At 52.7% G+C, this 24,678-nt stretch overlaps 9 protein-coding genes and 1 non-coding gene across 10 annotated transcripts; 3 read left to right on the forward strand and 7 right to left on the reverse strand.

The window, feature by feature from the left end:
* Window positions 1-790: 790 nt before the first annotated feature.
* Window positions 791-7,799, reverse strand: ACC1 (acetyl-coenzyme-A carboxylase; the record flags this gene model as incomplete). The annotated part of the gene is made up of 4 exons (XM_064837255.1): window positions 791-1,504; window positions 1,558-7,222; window positions 7,285-7,550; window positions 7,608-7,799. 4 exons carry the CDS (start codon window positions 7,797-7,799, stop codon window positions 791-793), a joined length of 6,837 nt encoding a protein of 2,278 aa, XP_064695214.1.
* Window positions 7,800-9,755: 1,956 nt separating this feature from the next.
* On the reverse strand, window positions 9,756-10,763 carry SLC1 (1-acylglycerol-3-phosphate O-acyltransferase; the record flags this gene model as incomplete). Its single annotated transcript, XM_064837256.1, has 2 exons — window positions 9,756-10,258; window positions 10,328-10,763. 2 exons carry the CDS (start codon window positions 10,761-10,763, stop codon window positions 9,756-9,758), a joined length of 939 nt encoding a protein of 312 aa, XP_064695215.1.
* Window positions 10,764-11,355: 592 nt separating this feature from the next.
* LTS14_004555 (uncharacterized protein) lies at window positions 11,356-12,621 on the reverse strand (the record flags this gene model as incomplete). The annotated part of the gene is made up of 2 exons (XM_064837257.1): window positions 11,356-11,904; window positions 12,100-12,621. The coding sequence occupies 2 exons, from the start codon at window positions 12,619-12,621 to the stop codon at window positions 11,356-11,358; spliced, it is 1,071 nt and encodes a 356-aa protein (XP_064695216.1).
* Window positions 12,622-13,717: 1,096 nt separating this feature from the next.
* LTS14_004556 (uncharacterized protein) lies at window positions 13,718-14,346 on the forward strand (the record flags this gene model as incomplete). The annotated part of the gene is made up of 2 exons (XM_064837258.1): window positions 13,718-13,898; window positions 14,057-14,346. 2 exons carry the CDS (start codon window positions 13,718-13,720, stop codon window positions 14,344-14,346), a joined length of 471 nt encoding a protein of 156 aa, XP_064695217.1.
* Window positions 14,347-14,865: 519 nt separating this feature from the next.
* LTS14_004557 (uncharacterized protein) lies at window positions 14,866-15,596 on the reverse strand (the record flags this gene model as incomplete). The annotated part of the gene is made up of 3 exons (XM_064837259.1): window positions 14,866-15,321; window positions 15,371-15,497; window positions 15,553-15,596. The coding sequence occupies 3 exons, from the start codon at window positions 15,594-15,596 to the stop codon at window positions 14,866-14,868; spliced, it is 627 nt and encodes a 208-aa protein (XP_064695218.1).
* A 608-nt stretch (window positions 15,597-16,204) lies between these two features.
* On the forward strand, window positions 16,205-16,550 carry LTS14_004558 (uncharacterized protein; the record flags this gene model as incomplete). Its single annotated transcript, XM_064837260.1, has 3 exons — window positions 16,205-16,277; window positions 16,349-16,402; window positions 16,453-16,550. The coding sequence occupies 3 exons, from the start codon at window positions 16,205-16,207 to the stop codon at window positions 16,548-16,550; spliced, it is 225 nt and encodes a 74-aa protein (XP_064695219.1).
* A 1,272-nt stretch (window positions 16,551-17,822) lies between these two features.
* Window positions 17,823-19,595, forward strand: LTS14_004559 (uncharacterized protein; the record flags this gene model as incomplete). The annotated part of the gene is made up of 2 exons (XM_064837261.1): window positions 17,823-18,280; window positions 18,332-19,595. 2 exons carry the CDS (start codon window positions 17,823-17,825, stop codon window positions 19,593-19,595), a joined length of 1,722 nt encoding a protein of 573 aa, XP_064695220.1.
* Window positions 19,596-20,008: 413 nt separating this feature from the next.
* LTS14_004560 lies at window positions 20,009-20,139 on the reverse strand. The gene has a single exon. It is a non-coding gene; the product is annotated as a tRNA-Gly (tRNA).
* An 808-nt stretch (window positions 20,140-20,947) lies between these two features.
* SHO1 (Transmembrane osmosensor) lies at window positions 20,948-22,084 on the reverse strand (the record flags this gene model as incomplete). Its single annotated transcript, XM_064837262.1, has 3 exons — window positions 20,948-21,547; window positions 21,603-21,881; window positions 21,941-22,084. The coding sequence occupies 3 exons, from the start codon at window positions 22,082-22,084 to the stop codon at window positions 20,948-20,950; spliced, it is 1,023 nt and encodes a 340-aa protein (XP_064695221.1).
* A 1,112-nt stretch (window positions 22,085-23,196) lies between these two features.
* Window positions 23,197-24,669, reverse strand: LTS14_004562 (uncharacterized protein; the record flags this gene model as incomplete). Its single annotated transcript, XM_064837263.1, has 3 exons — window positions 23,197-23,565; window positions 23,622-24,213; window positions 24,272-24,669. 3 exons carry the CDS (start codon window positions 24,667-24,669, stop codon window positions 23,197-23,199), a joined length of 1,359 nt encoding a protein of 452 aa, XP_064695222.1.
* Between the last annotated feature and the right edge of the window lie 9 nt (window positions 24,670-24,678).

Consider the following 24,678-nt stretch of genomic DNA (forward strand, 5'->3'; position numbering starts at 1 on the left):
AGAATTTCGTACGAAGGCAGCAGAGCTACGAAGCCACACATTGTGCTTGCTTCAGGTCGTACCTTCCCCGTTCGTTCGCACACGTGACATGGGAGTTGTAATGTTCTTAATGGAAAATGGTCCAGAAGTGGGCAGCACACAGTGACTTCTTGTGCCGCAAGCCTTTGATGTAGTGCTGCAGCATTATGGTGAGCTTGTTATGTTGGTCAGCACAATGGTCGACTACGCTGTCGCTGTGTATGCCGTTCATGCTTGTCGATAGCTGCATTGATAAAATCCAGCACAACGCAATCCCAATGTCGGGAACCGGAAAGGCACAAAGCAGATAGCGAATTGAGCGACAAGCAACCCAAGAGGGCGCCTGTGTTCAATTTTCTAGTGCCTTGCTTGATGACTGCCGGCTGCGACTTTCTTTTTGCACTCCTTTTGCTTGAAGCTTCGGCTGGAAATCCTTTCTCCTTCGTTTCGTAGGCGGAGCCCCGAGCTGTGATGAAGGTTGCAATATGGCAGTATGATGGTATGAGCAGATCGAGTGGTGGCTGCTCGGTGCGTATAGTCCGCGACAGGTATATACGCCATGTGTACCTCGACGTGTGATGAGGACCTTAATGAACAATGCAATGCATTCGCGGAATCTATATCATGAGCATAACAAAAGCAGTCCCTTAAACCATAACACCTAAGCCTCCTAACAGCGCCGCCGCAATGTTACAGCCCTCGATCCTGTCTCACTCCAAGCGCTAATTACAAGTCTGAACACTATAGTCTGTACTGACATCTCTCTTTCCATTTACTGCTTCGCCAACCACTTGAGCACCTCTTGCTTCTCGTCAATAGGCAGGATCGACAGTACCTGTGCAACACCCTTCAAACCGCCATTCTTGTTACTCCTCATCAATGCAGCAACATCATACGCGATGCTATCGGTCTTGACTTGCTCAATCTTCTCGGACACAGTCTTCCTGTTGTCCTCATACCAGACCGCGACCTCCTGGTCATTGGTAGCGAAGCCAGTGATGCCTGTCCAGGCCTCAAGAGTCTTGAGGTTGCTCCCACGGCTGGCGAGCTCCTTGGACTGAGCAGCGCCCATGCGCTTGAGGACGTACTCCTCGTTCAATCTACGGCGCAGACGCCAGTAGAAGAAGCGACGTGCGTTGCTCCATACGAGAGGCATGCGGATGGTGTCCTTAGCCTTCATGCGGCCAGCACGGTCGTGCAGGTCGGCGTACTGGAGGGAGATCTGCAAGTACACTGGCAGCAGAAGCTTCTCTCGCTCGGTCATCTGGTTCCTAATGACGTTCTGCTCCTCGACAGACAGGTTCTTGTCCTGAGATTGACGCTTGAGGGTGCCGTAAGCTGGGTCCAGACGAGCCATGGTCTCGAGCTGTCGCTCCTTGCGGTACTTGATGCCAACGATGCCCTCAGGCTCAAGGACACCACCACGAGCGTCCTCATCAGCGTACATCTCCATCATCTGCGGGTTGATGGTAGGATCGACGACGACCTGCAAAATGTTAGCATAATCCAAATAGTCAGTATAAGCATAGTGAGACATACCCATGAACCACCACGAAGCTCGCCGAAAGGTGGAATATACACGAAGATTGGCTGCTCGAAGTGCACGAGTGCATCAACGATCTGCGAGCCGTACTTGAGAACCTCGTTGTACATGTCGCGCTGACCACCAGAGAAACCACGCCAGTTGGCCAAGATCATCAATGGCAACTGCTCGCCATTGTTGAAGTCGCGAATAGCTTGAGCAGTCTTGAAGGCGCTGTTGGGGTACCACACACCACCGGCCTCCATGGTCTCTTGCTCAATGGAGTCGGGGTTGGCAGGGTCAGCCGGCGAGACGTTCTTGACAGAGCGGGTCTCAACACCAATGACACCGACAGGGATACCGCCAAGGCGAGCACGTCCGACAACAACGGTCTGGGCCCAGCCGCCGAGTGACTCCTCGAAAGAGTCCTTGTCGAAAAGACCGGTCAAGAAGCCATCTGCAGTCTGCTGACCAGCGATCAAGTGCCTGACATCGTAAGGCTGCTTGTTTGGTGGCGTGAAGGTGATTGATCGATCCCAGTTGTCAGCGGCGGGCTGGATGGGCACAGGGTTGCCCTTCTTGTCTGGCACGAATGAGAGCCACTTGATGATCTTGCTGACACCCTCGAAGTCGTCGTTGGCGGTCATGTGGGAGACACCGTTCTTGTACATGATTTGGGTGCCACCCAATTGCAAATTGCTGGTGTACACTTCACGGCCAAGAAGCTTGTTGATGGCAGGCGCACCAGTGAGGATGATTGGCTGGCCTTCAATCTGGATAGCACGCTGGCCGAGACGGACCAGGTAAGCGCCAATACCAACGGATCGGCAGGTGACGAGCGTGATGGTGAAGATGTCCTCGTAGGCACGAGCAGTCTCACCAGCGATGAGACCAGAGCCCTTCAAGCACTCCACACCGAGACCCTCTTCAGCACCAACGATAGTGGTGATCTTATGGCGGACCTCGCCATCGACCTTGATCTCCTCGGTGATGACGTGCTTGAGCATGCCATCCTCGAAGCGAGCCTTCTTCTCCGGGGTAAGGTAGAGGTACTCGAAGCCTATCTCCGGTCTCTTCTCGTCCTTCCATGCGACATCGAAGTGAGGGATCAACTCCTCAGCCATACCAATGCGTGCACCGGAGTTGGCAGACAGGTAGATGCGAGGAATGCCAAGCTTACGAGCCAGCTCGGAGCACTTGTGGAAGAATTTGTCTTCCTGAGGGCCGAAGGACCCGATCTTGTAAGTGATATCGTTGGCGATGATGATGAATCGGCGACCACGAGGATACTCGGGTGTCCTGGCAGTGATGATCCACGCGATCATACCAATGGTGTTGGCGCCCGGCTCGCGATCGACCTCCGCAAGATTGTCGGAATCGTCCAAAACAAGCTCGTTGATGTCGATGCACTCGCCTTGCTGTGGCTGGCTGCCTTTCAAGCTGGGATGAACGGCCACGAGACTCTTCCAGCTATTCTCAATAGCTTGGCGGAAGAGCTCAGGGAAGTCGTAGACATACTGCGTGCCCATAAGATGAGCCTTGTTGCGCTTTGGTTGCAGGGCGCCCTTGATCTCGTAGGGAGTGGCAACTGGTCGCAAGTGCATGCTGCCTGTCTTGCTCCCTCCGCTTCCACCCTCGATAGAGTGGAAGTACCACTCATTACCCTTGTCAGACTTGCGCTCCTCGTACAACTCGACCTTGATAATGTATCCGGAAGTGTTCGTGATGATGACACGTAGAGGATAGGCGTGACCAGTGACCTCGTCTTGGCAAATAATTCGGATTTCAGCACCCGTCACCCGAAGCCTCCACGCCCGGCGACCAAAGCGGTCCAGGAACCCGGACAAGGCTTCCTGGATCTCTGATGGGTCCAATGGCAGTGGCGAAGAGAAGTTGATGAAGATATGGTTCATGTCAGAGTTGTTGTTGCCGATAATCTCCATCGCGTCCAAGATGTCGGTCATCAATCTGTCAGCCTCGTTGATCATGTACTCAGCAACGGGCATGTCCTCGCGAAGACGGCCGGGTCTGACAATGGCACGAGCAAAGTAGCGCTTGTCGCTCTCCGAATTGCCCTTACCGAGAGCCTCATACATGTGGATGTTGCGGTTTTCGGTGAAGACTGGTCGGATATTGAAGTTCCTCAGGCGCGTGAGCTCAAGCTGGAAGGCAGTGGCGGGCTCGCTGTGACGGATACTACTGTCCTCGTCATATTGTGGCCCGCGGAAAGTGTAGTAACCGGGATATGTGCCGTCCTTGTGGCCGCAGATAAAGGTCAATCGGCGCACGCCATGAGCGAGCAGCTCGCCCTTGTAGTCCTCCACAATAGGCTTGATGCGTGCCAAGATGTCCTGGTCATCCATGCTCTCGGCGTCACGAACAGCCACATTGCATACATTCGTAAGCTCATCGGTGGTACCCGGCTGTTGAACAGAAATCTGTGGGCGGCGGCTGCGGCTCAGGTCGGCCATAAGGCCAGGCTCACTCTTACTGCCATTGACTGGGAAGGTGCTCAAAGCCTTTCCAAGGTGCTCGTCAGCCTCATCAATGAAGTTCACTGGTACTATAGCACCCTTTCGCGTTGGCTCGGCGCCGGTTTGACGTGACAAGTAGCTCATGTCACTGATCGAGTGGACACGCTGGAAGCCCTCTGCTGGTGTGCCGGGTGTAGATGGGTGCGAGGAGATGACTGGCAGTCCAAACTCAGACTCGCCAACCTTGCGCAACGCGAAGTCCCATGCCAAAACGTAAGGAGTATCGTTGTCGGTGACATAGTCGATGGTCTTGAGTTGATACGCACGGTACGCACGTCGGATGTACACCTCAAGAGCCGCTAGCGATACCCACGGGTCCTGGTGGGTGAAGAAGTTGGGCAGCACGTCGAAGACCGTGAAGCGCGAATCGACAACGTCTTTGATGACCTCGTGATTGGGCTCGCGATGATCCCATCCACTCTCGCCATATCGTGACTCGAGCACTGAAGATCGCAAGATATGCTCCATCTGGGACGTACGCTCCTCAAGCGACGGCATGGCGCACTGAATGAGAAGCTCACGTGCCTTCAGAGCGACTTTGGCTGTAGCCCGACCTTCTAGCTCGGCAAGCTTCTGCAGAGAGTCTTTGAAGTACTTGGCAACGTTGCCCACACCTGGCTGGTTCGGGCGGTATGCTTGCATAATGGCAACAATGAGGTTGTTTTTGGCGCTGGCGCGAGTGTGTGAGAGCACAGTCTGCACGACTTGGGCAACCTTATCTCTGTTGGCGTCGCGAAGAGCAATGACCACTTCCTCGTCACGAGTCTGGCGCGCAGAGAAGATGCTTTCAACAGCATAGTATTGGCGGAACAACTCGATCATGACTCCGAATTCCTGCGCCTTGAGGCCGTCGTTGTACTTGGTCATGATGTCGAGCAGTGGCGCAAGTCCGGATCGCAAGAGGTCAGCGTCCCCTGGGCTTGTGTTCTCTGACAAGAACTTCTCGAGGGCCTTTTGCAGCTGCTTAGCTGGGAACTCAGCCTGGCGGCCGTGAGCACGTTCCACAATCTGCTCGAAAGATTGATCCAGCTTAGCGGGCATACGGGAGTGAAGGGCAGAAGCTTGTGCGCTCCACTCGCCGTATGGGAGCTCGGGGTCACGGAGGACCTCGATGAGACCCTTGAGTGACTGGGCCATGATGACCTGGTTGTCATAACCTTGCAGTATGTGCTGAAGGACACTATACAGGTAGGTGAATCGCTGCGGTGGCTTGGCACCCAACACAAGGGGTGTGCCGAATTCTGGGAGGTGTCCCAAGAAAGGCTGAGCAGACTTGACCTTGGTCGGGTCATCAAGGCCTAAGATACCGAGGACATCACCAGCCTCGAGTGTCGCGCCTGGCTGCTTGAGGAAGTTGACAATACCGTCTTCCTGAGCAAGAAGCGGCATGTACATCTTCATGACCTCGACTTCGGCAAAAGCTTGTCCCTTCTTGATGTGCGAGCCGTTCTCGAGTGCATACTTGACGAGCTTGCCCGGTGAAGGTGTGCGGAGTTGTGTAGGGTCATTCTCTTGTTCAAGAAGGCAGGTTTTGCCATCTACGGACATGCGGATAGCCCCGACCTCCTCTTGCCAGTATACATTGTGCGAACGACCGCCGAGCAGGACAAGAAGACCGCCGTCAGAGAGAGGCCTGATACCAACGAGAGCCTTGCTGCCGTTGATGAAAAGTGTATAGCTGTCCGCGCTCGAGCGTGTCGCGGTGAACTTGTACTTCATGCCCTCGTAGATGAATTCGACTGGGAAGACAGTCTTGAGGATGTCCTTGCTAGGTGTCTGACCCTTCTCAAGGCCTACCCTGTACTCAGTGAGGCACGCCTCGCTAGCCATGTGCGACTTGGTCACGGCTCCAGATACCACGGCGAGCATAGGATCCGGTCGTTCAGCAGTCAGCTTCTTGCTGATAAGCTCATCGAGCCAGCCGGTGGTGATGGTGTTGTCCTCGAAAGCTGGAGTCTCCAACAGCTTGATAAGGTACTCGACCGTTGTCCTGAAGTCACCACGAATGCTCAGCTCTTTCAAAGCCACGACCATATGCTTGCGGGAAGCCTGTCGACTCTCGCCATACGCGAAGATGTGGCCGAACTGCGAGTCGGAAAAGTTGTGAATGGAGGATGCTGCACCGACAGAGAAATATCCCCAGACGTTACTGGATGACCTGAAGTTCAGCTCGTGCATGGTACCGCCGGAAGGCTTGAAACCCTCTCCAGGATCTTCGGATGTGATACGGCAAGCGGTGCAGTGGCCCTTGGGCTTTGGTCGGCGCTGCTTGAGCGAGGTGTCGGCTTTGGTGAAGTTGAAGTCGATCTCGCTGCTGGTGTGCGGGTCTGCACCGTAGAGCAATCGAATGTCACGGATGCGGTGAAGAGGTATACCCATAGCGACCATGAGCTGGGCAGCTGGGATGTTGACACCCGAGACCATCTCGGTGGTAGGGTGCTCGACCTGAAGACGTGGGTTGAGCTCGAGGAAGTAGAATTTGTCGTCAGCGTGCGAGTACAGATACTCGACGGTACCAGCTGAGACGTAGCCGACAAGCTGTCCAAGAGACACAGCTGCGTCAGCCATCTTCTGGAATGTAGCTTGGTTGGCAACCGTCACCGGAGCCTCCTCGATAATCTTCTGATGTCTTCGTTGAACCGAGCAATCACGTCCGAAAAGCGAAATGTTGTTGCCATACTGATCGGCCAGAAGTTGGACTTCCAAATGCCGGGCTTGGCCAGCGAGCTTCATGATGAAGATTGGTGAGCCAGGAATCTCGCTAGCGGCTGCCTTGTACAGCTGCTCGAAGTCTTCCTCTCGGTCAACTTTGCGGATACCCTTTCCACCACCACCTTCAGACGCCTTCACCATCACTGGGAAGCCGATCTTCTTGGCAGCCTCTAGGCCTTCGGCGACGCTGGTCACGCAGCCCTTCATATAGATGTCGTCGGCAACGGTGACAATGCCGTTCTCATTGACCTCAACTTGATCGACGCCAGTACCCGACCATGGAATGCAAGGCACCTGGGCATGCTGTGCAACAATGGTAGAGGAAATCTTGTCGCCGAGTGATCGCATAGCAGATCCGGGAGGACCGATGAAGATGATCTTCTTGGGTGAAGCCGCCAGAGACTCGGGGAGTTTTGGGTTCTCAGATGCGTGGCCCCTAAACGATTGTTAGACTTCCATTCCTCACCACTAAGTCTGTGCTATGCGTGTTACACTTACCATCCAGCCCATACAGCGTGAACACCTTCTCGCTCAGCCACGTCGACAATAAGGTCGACATTGGCGTAGTTGTTGTTGTTTGTGCCACCCGGAACCTCGGTGTAGTGATCAGCCAAGCGAATATAATCGGCATTCGCTCCCAAATCTTCTGGTGTAGCCATGACAGTGAACTCCACCGCCTTTTCATCGCCAAACGTCTCGTAAGCCCATTTCCGTATCGATCGGATCTCCTTGACGGCCGCGATACCGTTGTTGGCGATCAGGATCTATCACATCCATCAGCTCAGCTCAGCCTCCAGTTCCTCTTCTCGAGTCTTGCTTACCTTGGTGATCGGACTGTGGCCATCATGTGCAGCCACAAATTCTCTCACTTTACTCGGTGCTGCCTTTGACAAGTCATTGCCTCCGATGAAATGAGATGCCAAGTTGTGTTTCGCCGCCAACTGGCTGGGATAGCCATTCGCATGGCCATTGACCCCATTAGCCTTGGCTGCTCCGCCCACTGCGTCCGCCATATTCGCAATGGTGTGTATAATGCAATTCTGTTTCAAACAGCTGTAGGGTGATGGGAAGAAGCTGCTGATGCTCTAGATGCGATCCAGGTAAGGAGCGGTGTGGTCGTGAGCTTGAGGGGTATCAAAGTCGATGATCAGGGACCGACAGCTTTTTGTTGTGGGGGTTATGTACAACAAAAGCTGCCCCAATCAAAGTGAGAACGGTGCGTATTAGGGTAGTGCAATGCTGAAGTGAAGGCAACCGCACGCCAAATGATGTGTATGAGTGAGGAAGGGAGGTGGAAAGGAGGGAGGGCGCGAAAAGTGTCTCGAGGGTGAGACGAGCTGAGAGGGCTGTGATCTATACATAATCGATGAATTTCTATGCCCAAGCTCCCTGCTCCGGCTTGTCTACACTGCACTACACAAATGTTGGGCAGGGGTCTACTTCTTGCAGCTCACATTCGACCCGTTTCGGCAAAGGCAGAGTTATCCTTAGCAGCGCAGTGGGATCCGTCGAGAACACCATAAATTTTTGCCAACGGTCGACTTACAGCTATGGAGATTATTCGTCCCGCACACTGTTCATCATCGAGTTTGCCTCGCAAGGCAGGAGATGTCTACAATGCGCCATCCAGGCAGAGCACACGAGCAACAAGCAGCCAGCGTCCCACCACGATATACTCATGTGGGTGGGCGAGCTTGAGCATCCGATGAGCAGTCCCAAGTCTGCGGAGTGCATTTCATGACCCTGGCTGTCCGCTTCATCGGCGGAGAGAACGCACTGTTGGGGACGTCAACTTGCAGTAGGGCCGAGCGTATCTGTCAGGTACGTATCGACATGAACTCAACGACTGTGCGGATCGATTAGCTACAGACCAAATCCTTCCTAAATCCACATCCTCCAACATCTCCATTCACCTATTTAGAATTCGGTATCGTTAATTATCTAATATCTCACACGATACGGCTTTCGGGAAGGATAGTTCTCAAGGGCTGAGAGGCGTGTTGCTAAAGAAAGATACCATGCGCCAATCTTCCGTCACTGCGTCGGGAAGCACAGACCGCAGCCGTTTGCCGTACTCCTTTTTGCGCGGCGATACCAATCACGACCTTGTTCCATCGACGCCACGGCATGAATATGGAGAGCCGGACGTGAGGGAGATGTGTTCTCTTCGATGCGTTGCAAAGGGGTAGTCGTGCTGTCGTATGTCCACTTCTTCCGCTATCGAGCAAATGTCTTGGGAGCACTGCAGTCAGGAGGTCCGATCCGGGGGCCGGAACTGGTCCTGCAATAATGCTCCGAATGGTCATGACGATGGTATTCCGACTTCATGAAATTCTAATCCCTGCGTCACCGAATGATATACGGAGCAGTGGTCATGGATATGTCTGGTAATTGGATGGTGGAACAACTTGATCGCATCGATGCAATGTTGCCAGTAATTGCACAGCAATAATGCACCTCAGCTGCAGTTCAGCCCGTGAGCATTGCCTCAATCCTGAGCATGTCAGGCCAGAGCTGTGAACTTCAATAGGCTGATGGACCCAAATGTATCGCGTATCGTCCGGGGGCCAATCAACCTATCGAAGTTCCAACGGAGGCCAAACGAGCAGATTCATGAGATTTGCCAGCAGAGTTTAAAGCTCAAGAACCCAAAGAAAGGTCAACATACCTCTGCGACACGCTAAAGTGGTCGAGCGAGTGCTGTTTAGCTGCAGAGGCTTCGACCGTGCCTTCCTCTTTTAAAAACTTGTGGACCGCTCACGGAAAAGTACGTATGTGCTCAAGTGAATGTCTACACGCATCATGGCCCGAAGTCTGCGGTCTGCTTTAATACTCAAAAAGATCAAGAACTCCAGGACTCCCAAAGTGCATACGCTATTGGGGTATATATTCGATCATTGAGCTGCCAGCATGATCATCCAAATTGCACTTTCCCATCTTTCATCACCTGATATCACAGACCCTGTCATTCAGGCTGCAGCATTGTACCTCGCATCAACACCGCTAGCCTTCGCCGCACCATTCACCTTTGTAGCAGTAGCCTCACGTGCTTGAACCGCCACGCCCTCCTCCCTCGCACGCGACGTAAGCTTCTTCAATTCCGCCACCATCTTCCCTCTGACCTCCTCCAAAAGCGCATCCACATCCTCCTTAGTCTTCCCCTTTGTCTGTATAGGCTCGAGTATCTTGATAGGAATCGTTCCCTGATTGAAAATCTTTCTCTTCACATTAAGCACATTGCTGTAGTTCGCCACCACGACCGGTATGATCGGCACCTGTGCCTGTACAGCCAAGTGGAAAGCACCCTTCTTGAACGGTAGCATGTCCGGGTGGTCATAGTACGACCTCGTGCCTTCTGGGAAGATAAAGACGGATTGCTGGATACTGTGCATCTGCTCTGCTGCTCGAGCGAACGCCGCGACAGCTTGGTCGCGCGATTTACGTTCGATGAAGACGGTTTTGGAAAGCGACACTGTATAAAGTCGTGTCAGAACTTACAGAATCTTCCGCGCTCAGCAGTACCGTAAACAGCTAAACTTACTGAACCACCCCAAGACAGGGATCCACTTCAGACTCTGCTTCGCCGTCACCGAACAATAAGGCGGGAACACATGCCCAATCACATCGACATCCAGCTCCGTCTGATGATTCCCCACCAACACCGCCGGTCTCGTCTTGTTCAACCAATCGCCCTCATCCTGTACCTCGAACCAGATCCCAGTGAACAAGAGCATGCAGTACTTGAAGGCCCTGGCAGTTGTCCATTGGCCTAGGCCACCACGGCCAAAAACGTTCAAGCAAGCTGAGGCGATCGTGCCATAGACCGCGCAGAGAGCTAGAGCTGTAAAGGAAGCTACTGAGCGGCCGTAGAAAGTGAGGATGTGGTTCTTCGTCAGGCGGGCTGTTATGAGTAGTGCTTGGACGACAGCAAAGTCGAGGAAGGCTAGGAGGAGGAAGTAGAAGAGGATGGAGTTCATGGTGGTGGATCTCTGTAGCAAATCTAGTGTTATCGTTCACGGCGAGAATGCATGAGACCCTCTGCCAGTATCAACCTTTGTATGGTGGGATGAGAGGGTTTTGTTGTTGGGATGGAGAGGTCTTGCTTTTCGACAGAGGAAAGTTCAAAAGTGCTTGCGGGGTGCTGCATGACCAAATGCCAGTCACATGTCAATGGCAGCTGTGCCAAAAAGTATAGGACATGAGCCAGCTCTCGGTCATGAGAAGATTAATTTGTGCCCATGTCACGGCCTGCAGGCACTCCAAGCCGAGCACGAAAGGTGAAAGAGAAGGGCATGCTTGCTACAGTATCACGACCAGGCCACCAGATGAAATTCAGCTAGGGTTGAGTCTGGAGGACAATACAACACGACATGCATCCAGCTCTCCGTCAAAACCTCAGCTTCCTGAGATACCGTACCGGCCGGGATCAGCTTGACTGTGCATGGAGCAAGGAGAGATAATGGCACAGGCTGACAGATTGAGGTCCAGAGTATATGCCACAAACCTCAAATCGTAACATATGTACTGGGTATAATACAGTGCTTCGCCCCCTCTTCGATTCGGCCAAACCTACTGCACACTCGTAGGTATCTTGACCACACCAGCCTTGCGATCAATATGCGGCATACCATACCTAAAGCCGATCGCATCTCGTCCCCTTCCATCCTTCCCAACCTTCTCAGCACTAATATCCTGAAAGTTAAAATCCCATCTCCTTCCAGGCACAGTCCTCTGTGTCCTCTCCTCCCACTCCAACTTCTTCCTCTCCTTCGTCTCGGCTTCTTCTCGCGCTGAGCGGTCCTTTTCAATCTGCCTCGCTGTGCGCTCAGCACGATTCAAGCCCTCATTCTTCCACTTCTCGAGATCCACAAGCATAGGAAGAGGGATGCGCTTGTCGGCAGGTAATAGCTTGCGGTCGAAGACTGCGGCTGCATCTTCACAGGTGAAGGATCGGGACTCTGAAGCTGGGTAAAAGATTTGTGGGCGCGTGGATGGGTGTACTGGAAGATCGTTGATGGGCTCGTGTGGCGTGACAGGATTGTTGGTGTTGGGTTTAAAAGGTGTGGTAGGGAGCATCTTGAGGACTGCTTCGCTGTAGGCCGTAGCTAGTGGTTTACCCTAGAAGATACATGTCAGTGCTTGTCGCTAGAGTATGTCATTCTCGTCCAGAAGTGTATTGTTAGGTGGCTGTAATCAGAGAGGCTCGCATGCAATTTTTGTAACCATGTAGATGTCTTCAAGACTAATCGAATTGAAATTTTGAATCATCAGAGCAGCAGTGGGGTAGAAAGAATGGACTGTAACCGCGCTTACCTCTGCTTGCCATTGCTTCTCAATAGTCTTCAGTCGAACGACAGCAGCCACTCTTCTCAAGTCCACGCCGAATGTAGCAGCAACACTTGACAAGTCGTGCCCTTGCTCCACCGTCTGAATGTATAGCATCTCTCTTAGATCCTCTGACAGTACCGGCTGACTTCGAAAGCCGTGATTTAGTGGGTAGGGTCGAAGATCTGTTAGTCGTTCTCTGGGTCGGCCTTCCCGCTCATCCATATCATCCACCTCTGCCTCTCGCGTGGCACGTGCAATTTTTCTCTGCTCAGCTCGCAGCTCTCTGTCTTCTTCCGACAAATTCTCATCCTCCATATCACGTTTCGCAGCAACATCTTCATCCTCTAGAGCTTCAGGTTCGTTTCTTCGCCGATCAGCCTGATCACCGTCACGATTGTTCTTCATCCGCGCCAGTTGTCCTTGCTTATCGTATGCGCCTAGATAATTTGTGCTGCCTGGTAATGGTTTGCGAAAAGCTTTACCGGGTCCTTTTAGCCAGGTCCACATGTCCTGGCGAAGTCGTGTTTCATGGCGGACAGAGGCATGAAATTGGCGCCGTCCAGGCACCGTTTGTGGCCGTGTACGAAAACATTGGCATGTTTGCGGTTGAGATAGGCGAGATGATGATATTCGTGGAGGCATGGTGGTAGGTAACGTGTGATCTCAATGCTCAGGCTCGACACGAGACAAAGTGGAAAAGTTGCGGAGCCGAAAGGGGAAGGAAAGCACATTTCTTGGCATATCGCTCTCTGGATCTCAGCTTCATGTATGACATCTGCGCAGCATCTATGAACGTTCGCCTTCATGATGCACGATACATTAGCCTGCCGTGCTCCTCGGCTTATGGGATAGCAGACCTCATGTGAGGTATGGGAAAGCCGACCATCGATGAGGCCAATCGTATTAATTTTACGCCAGACCCAATGGGCGACTTCATCCGAGGAGCAATCACATCTCATGTGTAACGCCTGCTTTACTTCCTGTACTGGAAACTTTGTCTCGTCTGCCAGGCGATAGATGACTTCGTCTTTCATATAGGCAAGATCCCTTGTAGAAGGGAAAGACTATGAATCTTACTGGAGCTGCAGCTGACAGTAATCATGCGGCAGAGTGGACAATGCAGTGAACATGTCCAAGAGCCGTCCTGCGACGCTGGTCGTCCAATGTCAATTCTACGTTGCGGGCTCTAAAAGACAAACAGGCTATCTCCATTGTGCTTCAACCCCTCCTGGGCGAACATTGACCAGCGTGAACTACGTCCACAGCGACATCTTGGTCGGCCATTGTGCTCAGCTAAAGACACAAACTCACCAAGTTTCTACAGCTCCCGCATAAAAGGCAAGCAGCACTACAAGCAGCTCTACGCTTTATAGCTTCGGACTACTGCTCATCTGCCACAAACACTACTGACATGTGACATAAGCGTCCACATCAGGAAGGCACAATGCTTTGCAAACGGGGCACGTCCGTGCTTTCTCGCAGCTCTGCTACCTTGGCTGTTTGACCTCACTCTCACACATCTTTACACTACCGTACTGGCCTATATACAACATAGCTCACCACCGAACATAGAAAAGACAGTATCGACGAAGACACCATAGGCATGGCTGACAATACCACCACGGGAAGCAGCGCTAGTACTGGGCGGGACGTAGCCAGGGAGATCCAGGGCGGGCAGAGGAAGGGTTGGACGAGGGTAGATGGCGACAAGGCGAAGGATAGTGGGCAAGGAGAGATTCGTGCACCAGGTGCACCCACTCAATTTGGCGGAGTCTCTACCAGGGGTACGTCTCCGAGGTCACCAAAGGCTTAGTTGCCGATAGAGCATAGGCTAAGAGTAAATCTAGTCAACCTGAAGGGCATCCACAAAACGGCCAGTCCGTCCGCAGAAGGCAAGTCGATCCCTCCTGTGAACATACAGCTATACTGACATCTCACAAAGGAGTGTTCGGAGCACCCGACCCGGCTTCACCGCAGCCACCTCAACACGTTGAACGGGATCGCCAGCGTATGGTCGAGAATACGCAGCCCGGCCCCAAGAAGGTCCTAAGCCGTATGCCCAACACGGTACATGAGGCTGGTCATCTGATCGCCGTAGTGGACACGACTGGTGACGAGACGTTGGCTAGGCGTGCCCGTGGTGAACTTCTTTGTGTGCAATGTGGACGGGCGCTGCGTGGAAATGATGGTGAGGAGAGTTGCTGGGACTGTCTGGCGATGGATTGTGACTAGCTTCTGCTTCCATTTCTCACACCTCAGTAGCAGAAGTCGAATTTATATTTCTCACGCGAGCTTGGACGACGTCAGCTAGTGTATAGTCATTTGAGCAGATAGCCCACCTTTAGACTGCCGAGAGACCACTGCCCTAGCCTACTTCCTGTATTCCAATTCTGAACTGCTTCATGCACTGCTTGATGTGAAATCCCCGCACGAGTTTGTAATTCGTCTGGGAGGAGTTGGGATATTAATTTGCCGGCATGTCAGCTTACTTTCTGCCCAGCAATTGTGCGCTCGGTTCGTTTTATAAGAACTGAATCTTGGTGCTCTCCATTCGCCTTCGCCACCATCGTCCTCATGCCCATCCTAAAATCGCTGATCATTTCTCCTCCAGCTTGTGCTTGTTCCACCACTCCGGGGTCTGCTTATTGTAGCAATGGCATGGACAGTCGAAAGAAGTCTGGCCGTTCTGAGCATTGAGCTTTACCACAAATTCAGTCGAGCAACTCGGGCACTTGTATGCTTGACTCTGCCTCAGGTTCTTGGGAAGGATGTTGGACGTGCGAGAGACTCGGCGACGTCCGCAGCGAAGTCACCAATGCTGCTAATGATCTTGTGGAAGGCAGCGTACTGGTCCTTGTTCCCGTAAAGCTCGTCGACGTTATCTCGGACGACTGAGAGGACCATGTTTCGGAGCGAGCGATCCGTGGGTGGTCCTGCAGTATACAGCTCCTCAATGGCTTGGGCGAACTCCGGACTCTTCCATTCACCAGTAGTGCGGGGCTGGAATTTGCTTGCAGCATAGACCTTGAGTGGCTCGATGAAGTACTTATCGGCGATGGTAAAGACGCGGATGTCAAGACTCATGGGACTGGTGTCGCTCTGGGAGTTGCCTTCATCTCCATACTTGTGAGTGTACAGAAAAGCCAAAATTGCGTCCACGGCCTGCTTGTCATCATCGGGCAGCTCGATCTTGTTTTGTTTGCCCTCCTACATCCGTTAGCATTGAGCGCCTGTAGCGATAAAGAAGCTGGTCTACCTTAAAGTCGCCACTGCAAGCTTTCTTGAAGAAGTCGGATTGCTTGCACAGCACCAGCTTGTGCGCCTTCCAAGTCTTGTCGGCGCAGATGATCTCTAGATCAGCATACTCCTTGTCCTTGTAGGCTCTATGACAGTCTGGTCAGCACTGCAATGGCGGCAGAGTGAGTGCCAGAGACTTACTGGGCAATGCCGTCCAGGATGGCGGCTTCGGAAGCGCTCGCCATGTTCGACAGTTCTCGAAACAGTACTGCCTCGAGCTGTTAGATGCTGCAGGTGGTGAAGACGGCGTTTGAGAGGCGATGTGTAGTGATCTTGTGGTGCAGAGCTTCAAGGCGAGTTGGCCAAGTCTTCATGCAGAAGCAAACAAACAGGTGGCGCGGAACAGGTGCGAACCGGCGTTGTTGTGCATGATGTGAAAGACTTGGCCAAAGCGCCACACAAGCTTTCGATGTGCTCGTGAAAGCTCGAATAGGCAGGAGCACGATTGTGCGATCCATGCTCTATTGATGGCTGACCTCGCTGTTGTTTGTGCCTGGGCGATTTGGTCATCTTTGCTATTGATGCCTGGTATTGTCTCGATGTGTCCTGGAGATGATGTTAGCTTTCGACAACGTTTGAGCATAATAGGAACGACAATGAGAGCAAATAGAAAGCTACCTGGCCATTGTAGCAGTCGATGTGGCCTTTCATCACATCAAGGCAGCTCTCATGATATAAGTATGCGGTAGGAGAGTAGTGATCAGTCTGTTTGCAATCTCTAAAGTACAGCGACATCAGTATTCCAACAATAGTATACCATTTCACCTCAACCATAAATATATACACACACGGTATGGCTGGACCTACCGCCGCTGGTGAGAACGCACACGGCGTACGATCGGGCAACAATGGACGTCCTGCGAAGAGTAAGTCGTCTCTTGGTAGCCATAACGCTGTGACTTCGAGTGTATGCCTAACATGCTCACCACATGCACAGTCAACCTGAAAGCGATACGTTCTCTACAGACCGTCGACCAGGCCTCGAAGAAGCGTAAGACTCATCTGTACGATCGTGAATGCTTGCGATATTAACAAATGTAGAACCCCAGCAAGAGCCATTCGGTCCCGAGGACCCAGCTCCTCAACTACCACCTAGACACGCTCAGCGCGACCGCCAGCGTATGGTGGAGAATACTTGACCAGGCACGCAGAAAATGCCTAGTCGCCTGTCCGAGATGGTCCATGAAGTGGGTCATTTGATAGCAGTGGTGGACACGGATGGCGATGAGGCGTTGGCAGTAGCGGAGGGTAGGGATGACGGGGTCCCACTGTGTAGTGTGTGGATTATCATTCCAGATGGGAAATGGTGATACTATGTGTCGGGACTGTCTATCGTTGGAGCATGACTAGGTAGATGGCTGGATTCTCCTCACCACAATGTCAAAAGTCAAATCAAAGACATCTCCTGTAAAATGTTTTGCCTTGAGCTGATGTATTGCCCTTCGCACACTTATTTGGCAAATTGGATCGCCGAGATGCCCGTTCAATACCGCAAGTCGATCTTGAGAATTCTCGTGTAGTATTCGCCAGGTTCAGCTGCTGTACTGACCTCCAGGCACCTGATCGCCAGCAACGATGTCGAGATGCTTGTCCACTAAAACCAGTCGACCCCATGAATCTCGCGTAGAATTCGCCACCAAGAGCTGGTGTATTGACTGCCCGGCTTCTGTATATCAGTATCACTCAAAGTTCGACGGAGTGCGTGGATATGGGCGGAGTTCATTGATATGTCGCTATCTGTCCGATCGGCCGTGAGGACGTTCGTGGACAGAGTATCCACACTCGAAGCTACATTAATAATAAGATATCTCGCTCTAGGTCAAGTAAGATGTGCTGCTGTATAGTCCCTCCTGCACTTAGCTGCGGGCAAAGGCCATGCGAGAAAGGTGTGAGATTGATCCTCAGTGCTGAAGTTTCGCCACACTAGTGTTCATCATCCAACGTACCGGATATAGTGCTGCTGCGTAGTACAGATGAGGTCTGCAGGACTGGACAACGAGATTGAGTTCAGCCTCCACATTCTACGACTCGAGAGGCGAACGCCGTGACGTCTCAGCCGCGTTGAGCCGCATCTACTCCGCAAGATACATATTTGGAGACACATGTTCATAACCGCCGGCAAATGCAAAAGACATCAACGGCAGACATGGTTTTCCCGCCGCTCGTCATGCTTGCGCCGTAAGCGAGCATGATGAGATCGGAGACGAGGGAGATGATCTTGTCAAAGCGGTAAGAGCCATGGTGAGTATCGGCCAATCATATTTCGAAGAAGTACGCATGAACGTCATACCACGCCGACGAGAAATGGAGAGGTGGCAAACGGGACGAACAAAAGAGTATAAACGTTGTTCTGGCCCTGTTTCTACACATTCTTCCTCACATCCACCAGAATCATATACACTACTCCGACAATGGCACCATCAGCAGCAGCACCTACCCACCACACCGCCGACGGTACCAAGAGCGGCGACGTCTACCGCGACTACAATGACGACCGCAACGCAAAGGCACAAGATACACTCTACACAACCAGTAATGGCGTGCCCATGCCACACCCGTACGAGTCGCAGCGAGTCGGCGAGAACGGCCCTCTGCTTCTCCAGGACTTCCACCTCATCGATTTGATCTCACATTTCGATCGTGAGCGGATACCCGAGCGTGTCGTCCATGCCAAGGGCGGTGGCGCTCACGGCTACTACCAGACCACCGACCCGTTGGATGATATCTGCATGGCAGATATCTTCCAGTCTGGTAAGAAGTGCCCGATCACTGTTCGATTCTCCACTGTCGGTGGCGAGTCTGGCTCCCACGACTGTGCTCGTGACCCACGTGGCTTCTCGGTGAAGTTCAGGACTGATGAGGGCAACTGGTAAGAATAATGGCAATGCATACAACCTTTTCTGACACTAACATCGTCCAGGGACGTCGTCGCCAACAACACTCCCGTCTTCTTCCTCCGCGACGCCGCCAAGTTCCCACACTTTATCCACACCCAGAAGCGTGACCCGTCGACACATTTGACCCATGCCGACGACAGCACAATGTTCTGGGACTATCTTTCGCAGAACCCAGAGTCCGTCCACCAGGTCATGATCCTCATGGGTGACCGTGGTATTCCAGACGGCTGGAGGAAGATGCACGGCTACTACGGACACACACTCAAGCTTTGCAACAAGAACGGCGATTGGGTGTATGGCCAGATGCACATGAAGAGCAAGCAGGGCACTGGCTTCATTACCCAGGCCGACTCTGCCAACTACTCGCCTGATTACGCTCAGAAGGATCTGTACAACGCCATCGAGAAGGGTGACTACCCAGGTTGGGACGTTTGCTGGCAGACAATGACCGCCAAAGAGGCCGAGGACCTATGGGAGAGTGAGAAGATCAACGTGTTCGACTTGACCCACGTTTGGCCTCAGAAGCGTTTCCCACTCCGCAAGGTCGGAGAGTTCTTCTTGAACGAAAACGTCAAGAACTACTTCGCCGAGATCGAGCAGATCGCCTTCAATCCATCCCACAACCCACCGGGTATCGAGCCCTCTGCCGACCCTGTCCTCCAATCCCGCCTCTTCTCCTACCCAGATACCCACCGCCACCGCATCGGTGTCAACTACCAACAGCTTCCAGTCAACGCGAGCCAGACACCATACCGCCTCGCCAACTTCCAGCGTGACGGCAACATGGCTTTTTACAACCAGGGCTCTCGCCCCGCCTACCTCAGCTCGATCCAGCCTATCGAGTTCCGTGAGCGCTCGGTCAACCTTGACAAGGTGCACGGCCACTTCATTGGCGAAGCTGTTACCTTCCTCTCTGAGATCCGACCAGAAGACTTTAAGGCTCCACGCGCCTTGTGGGAGAAAGTATGGGATGAGGATGCGCGAAGCCGCTTCATTGAGAATGTGTCTGGACACATGAGCAACTGCACCGAGGAGGAGATTATCAAGCGCCAGATCGCCATCTTCCGTGAGGTCAGTGATGACATTGCCACTCGCCTTGAGAAGGCCACGGGCACCAAGGGTTATGATGGTATCACGAACATGAGGTTCAATGGTACACATAACGGTATGGCCAAGGACAAGGCCAACCGCAATGCCAATGGCATGACTGCGCCTGGTGTCAGCAGTGGTAACAACAATGGTGCTCCGCGTGCTGGTACGCACAAGGAGGCTGCTGTCGGAGCTTAGGGTGTAGAGTGAGGATATCTCGTTACGATGGTTATGACTGTGTAGATAGTTTTGCAAAGCATTGCTCACCATACTATTACCTCACTTCTCATATTATCGTCATTTTGGCCACGTCGTCGTCAGTGTCAAGATCGCAACAAATCAGACTATGCCTTCCCTCTCAAGGGCGTCTCGCCAAAAAGCTCGCTCATGTGCCTTGCTTGTGTCACCTTCAAACCCTGAACAAAGGTACCGTTGCTTGTGAACTGTGAATATGATATGTACCGTTTGAAGAGAAGCCACATCTTTTACTACTCGAGGGAGTGGTGTGTACATGATCTTCGTTTTCACACCACAAGGTTCTCCTCGATGTGCCATGGAAGCAAAAAAAAGAAGAGTACCAACAGATCAGGCAAGAATTGAAGGCAATATTCTGCGTCCTCCGGGAATTGCTGTTACACGCATTAGATGGTGTGTAGCGGCAACAAGAATTCTCTCAATCAACACTTACAACCCGAACCTGCTGCTTGGAAGGCAGCAATCCTAACCATTAGACCAAGAACGCGATGGTGAACTTTTCGACAGTATCGAAAGTAGATTTCAGGGATTATGGACTGGTACATAATCTATATAATCTGCTATGAAAGCCGCGCTTGTACCGCCAGCTTTTTCAAATCGCTCTTCGATACTCTGTCCAGACTACTGAGAAGGAGGGTCGAGTCGACAAAACCACAAAGGGGATAGGAAGAGGAGAATCTAGCAGGAAAGTAGAAGTAAGCAATAGAGAATCGCGCTTTTCTCACAGATTCACACCTGATCACCTGCACGCAGCAAACCGTCCGTAGCAAACCGGATTGCCCTGTTCCTCAAATACGATATGGTAGTCCTCGAAACGACAAGCACTGGATGTAAAGCAATCCACCAGATATTCAACCAAACAGTTGCCACCTCATGCTCGCCCAGCGTACATGCTATGGAAAAGAACTTACAACACCTGTGACAGCAGCACACACAAAAGACTACTCTTCCAACAACGATACCAATAATTCCAAAAGGGCTGCTTCCCCTACAATTCGCAAAAGAACGAAGCGCAGAAGGTGGGGAGGAGAAAAGCAATCTTGGTATCATCGCGCCGTTGCCAATGCCTCGAAAGAGGGTCCATTCTGACAAGCAAATCCCACGTGGTTGATCCAGTTCCCAACCTCATCCTTCCATTTGAGTGCCCAAACACGCAAAAACGCCATCGCCAATAGACAAGACTGACATGAACATACTCCTTCTTTCTTTGCCCCTTTCATATCCAACCGGCCAGATTCTGCTCAATTGGTACAAATCTTCTCATCTCCTCTCCATCACGGATCGCAAGGCTCTCTTTACAACAGAATCAGGTAATTCGAAGGCGCTATCCCCGTCTCCCCACTCTCCTTCTTCGCCTGCCACCACCGTCCACTCACATCACTAACCTCGAGGATCTCATGCTTGCTGAAGGAGATCTCGTTCGCGTCGTCGGGGTTAGCTTCGTACGAGTAGATCGCTTTCGCGCGGTATGGGTATTCTGTCGGGCCGGCGGACATGGCGCTTTCGCCTTGTGAAGGCGCGGTGGCGGAGGCGGAGGTGGTGGGTGCCGTGGGCGCAAGGGATTGATTTTGGTGCATGGGTGCTTGAGGGTGAGGGTGGTTGGTGTTCATGGGTTGCGGGAAGGCGGTGTTGCTGCTTTCGCGCTTGCTTTGCGCGCCCATTGCGCCGCCTGGGTAGCCTGTTACTGGGCTGCTTGTCTCGAAGCCGGCGAGTTGGTTGGCGTTGTACATTTGGGGTGGTTGTTGGGAGTGAGTGGTCTCGGGTCGCGCGTAAGATTGGGTCATGTGGCGGCTGTTGCGGGTGCTCGGGGCGCGGTCTTTGTGGAGGGCGAAGGAGTCGATGGTCTGGCGGTGGGTGGCTGTTGGTTGGGAGCCGAAGTAGAAGATCCAGACGATCTGTTGCAGTATATATTAGTACACGCGCGTGCACAGAAATTGTAATTCGTCCTACCGAAACCATCGACAGCAGAATGAAGCCTGCCGCAGCTGCCTCTTTCGACCCGCTCGAGTAGTAGATCAGCGAGTTGACAGCAGATGTTGTGAACACCATAGCAGCAGCTAAAAACCCAACAATAGCCACGTGATAAGTGTAGACCGCATCAAATCCTACGGCAGTGATTATGCCGCCGATGACGCAGAAAGTGTATGCCAGCGCCCACCACGAGTAATTGGGGTAGTCCTGGCTGATGTCGGCTATGATCGAGCTGACGAAGGCTATCAACCATCCTGCCTGCCATATGTCAGTATCTATCCGCGCGCTGTTTGCTCTGTGTATGGGTTGGTGCTCACTATCGCTATGCCAATTGTAGCCAGCGAAAAGGGATCTCCGACAATATGTCCAATATTGAAGCGATTGCCCTTCCCTCGGCCGAATCCGTTGTTGTTATGGTCCATCTTCTTCAAAGAGGTGGGACTGCTGCCGAAACTGGGCATGTGGTGGCAGGGTGGTTATTAGTGATATGGTAATGGCTTCTCTTCGTGGAAAGTCGTGAGGGTGCGCAAACGAGTGACGAAGGGTCGGGGCGGGCGTGATCGGGCGTCTGCTGGTGGTGGGAACCAGTCGGGTGTGCGCCTAAGCAATACTGATGGTAGCCGGGACTATGGGTAGAATGCTATTCTGTCGCGAAGCACGTGGGTCGTTAATGGCGTGGTGGGTCGTTGGTGCGGTATGAGAGACGCGAGTGACACCAGGCCACACGTTCGAGGAGTCTGCTGCTGGCCGCTGATGTGCTGCAGGAGGCAAGTGTTTCAAGACCAGCTGAAGATGTAGAGTTTGTGTTGAAACAGCAGTGCGAAGAAGGAGAAAGCGCGCTGTGTGTATGTGAGATGGTCGGTGGTAAGAAGGCTGACGCACAGCCCGCATCTCATCAATGCCCCCCTGCCAATTGATTGCAATACAACTCTATCTGTAGCAAGAAGACCCGGCATTGTCTCCGATAGCCCAACTATGCTTCATTTTTATTATTCGGGGGCAACGATCTGCTCAAGATTATGCCCATACAGAATAGTAAATGATATCCATCTTGTAACTGCCATGGGTCTGCTCGTATCTATTACGATGCTCCAGTACCTGGATCTCGTCCACGATAAAAGACAGGGTAATTGCCTACCGAACGCCACCAAATTCTACCCGAGCGCTTATATCGTAGTAGCAGCGGTGCGTTCTCGACCGCAAGCTACAAACTCGCGTACATTTACACTGCGTTGTCAGCACATCATCGAGACGATAAGGTACACCGAGTACTGTTGTTGAAGACTAGTTGACCTTTACCCGTGATTTACATTAGTATCCACGCCCTTGTCTCCAAGCCGTGGACGCTCGCTCATATCGGCTTCTTCAAGGCCACAGCGGACAAGGGCTATGTCTTGAACCATATACGCTGCGAACAACCCAATGAAGCACTTTGAAGATCATTGTTGCAGGCGAAATGTGTATGAAGATTGTTCTATAACTTATTCTGATGCTACAATTTTCTCCCACGGGACCGTTTCTCCCGAAGACCGGCCTCCGCTGACATCCTCCAGGCTCACACATCAAACAACATCTAGTTGCACTGCGGGCTGGTAGGTGCCTGCATGAAGTACACCTGATCATAAACATTGTTCCCCGTCCGCGCATCTGCCGCTGTTGGCGGCAAATTCAATGGACCACCTGGCTGGCTAGCGTTAGGATAGAGAATAGATCCCGCATTGGGCGACAGAGCGTTGGCAGGGCAGCCGAGTGTTGTACCGTCCAGACCGACATTGGTAAGGAGCCCGAGCAGGGAGGAGATGGCGTTGGCGGCTGCCTCTTCGTCGCCTCCCAAAGCAAGGGGCGTGATGCTGTTCAAGCCTTCGTAAATGTCGCAGAGGATGGTCTGAGGGGTGAGAGTCGCTGGATTGCCCAACTGAGCTATCGGCATAGGTACTGGATTCTAAGGGAGTGTCAGTGAGTGCTAGACGTGGTAAGATGGTAGAGATTACGACTTACCTTTGGGTAGATGACACCAAAGCCTTCGGCAAGAGCTTGGACGGCATCATACTCCGTCGCGCGACGGTACCAGTTGTCGGGCCACCTCTCAGGAACATACTCGAACTCGCCCGAGTCCTGGTTGTACTGAGCACCAATGATCGAGGAGATCGATTCATAGTTCGCCACGCCACCAGCACCGTATGTGCCGTTGGAGAAGAACTGTGGGTAGAACGCAAACGCCGCCGTGCTGACGATGGATGGGAAGGGGAAGTAGTAGAGGTACGGGTTGTTCTTGAGCGAGAAGCTGGCGCTCTCGGCATAGTGGTTGCCCATGGCGTCGAGACTGAACTCGTGGTTGGGGTCGTCGAGGACATATTTGATGTTCTGCTTGAAGAGGCGGGAGGAGAGATGGTGGTTATCGCCGCATCCGAGATAGTAGTCTTCTCTGTTGGGCGAGATATCGCACTCGGATGTGTCGTGGCGGTTGAGGCCGCCGACACCGTCGGGGCCGGTTCCAAGGTACCAGGATTGAGTGATTGGGTCGCCGTCGGTTAGAATGGTGAAGACGGCTAGGACGGTTGAGAGGTCGACGCCCATGTTGAAGCCGCGGCTACGAAGATTCATTAGTAAATGGGCGCTGGGATTTGTGATTAATTGAGGTGGCTTACGCAGTGGCCTCAGCAACCTGACCGTAGTTCACATGCCCATCACGAGGCAAGTACCCATAGTTGGCCAACAGATTCAAACCTGGGCAAGGACCACGCGAGTCACCAGGACCAGGAGCAATGAACTCATAACCAGGCTCCGGGCGCTTGTTATCGGGATCCAAATTCTCCGTCACGGCTTCCACGTTGCCGATCAAAGTGTTAAGGGTGGCAGCAAGGGCACCACCAAGGGCGCCAGTAACGCCGCTGAGGAGCTGACGCTTTTCCTCTGCAGCGGCGAGTTCCTGCTCGCGCTTCTGCTTGAGTTTAGTAAGGGCATCGTCACGGTTGTTGATGCCCATCATGCCTGGGAAGGCGAGGGTGAAGGCCGGGAGGCCGACCAGGGCGTAGGCTGTCCTCATGGTGGAGAG

The sequence above is a fragment of the Recurvomyces mirabilis genome (genome assembly GCF_035927965.1).
Source record: "Recurvomyces mirabilis strain CCFEE 5264 chromosome Unknown scaffold_10, whole genome shotgun sequence".
In the NCBI taxonomy this organism is placed as follows: Eukaryota; Fungi; Ascomycota; class Dothideomycetes; order Mycosphaerellales; family Teratosphaeriaceae; genus Recurvomyces; species Recurvomyces mirabilis.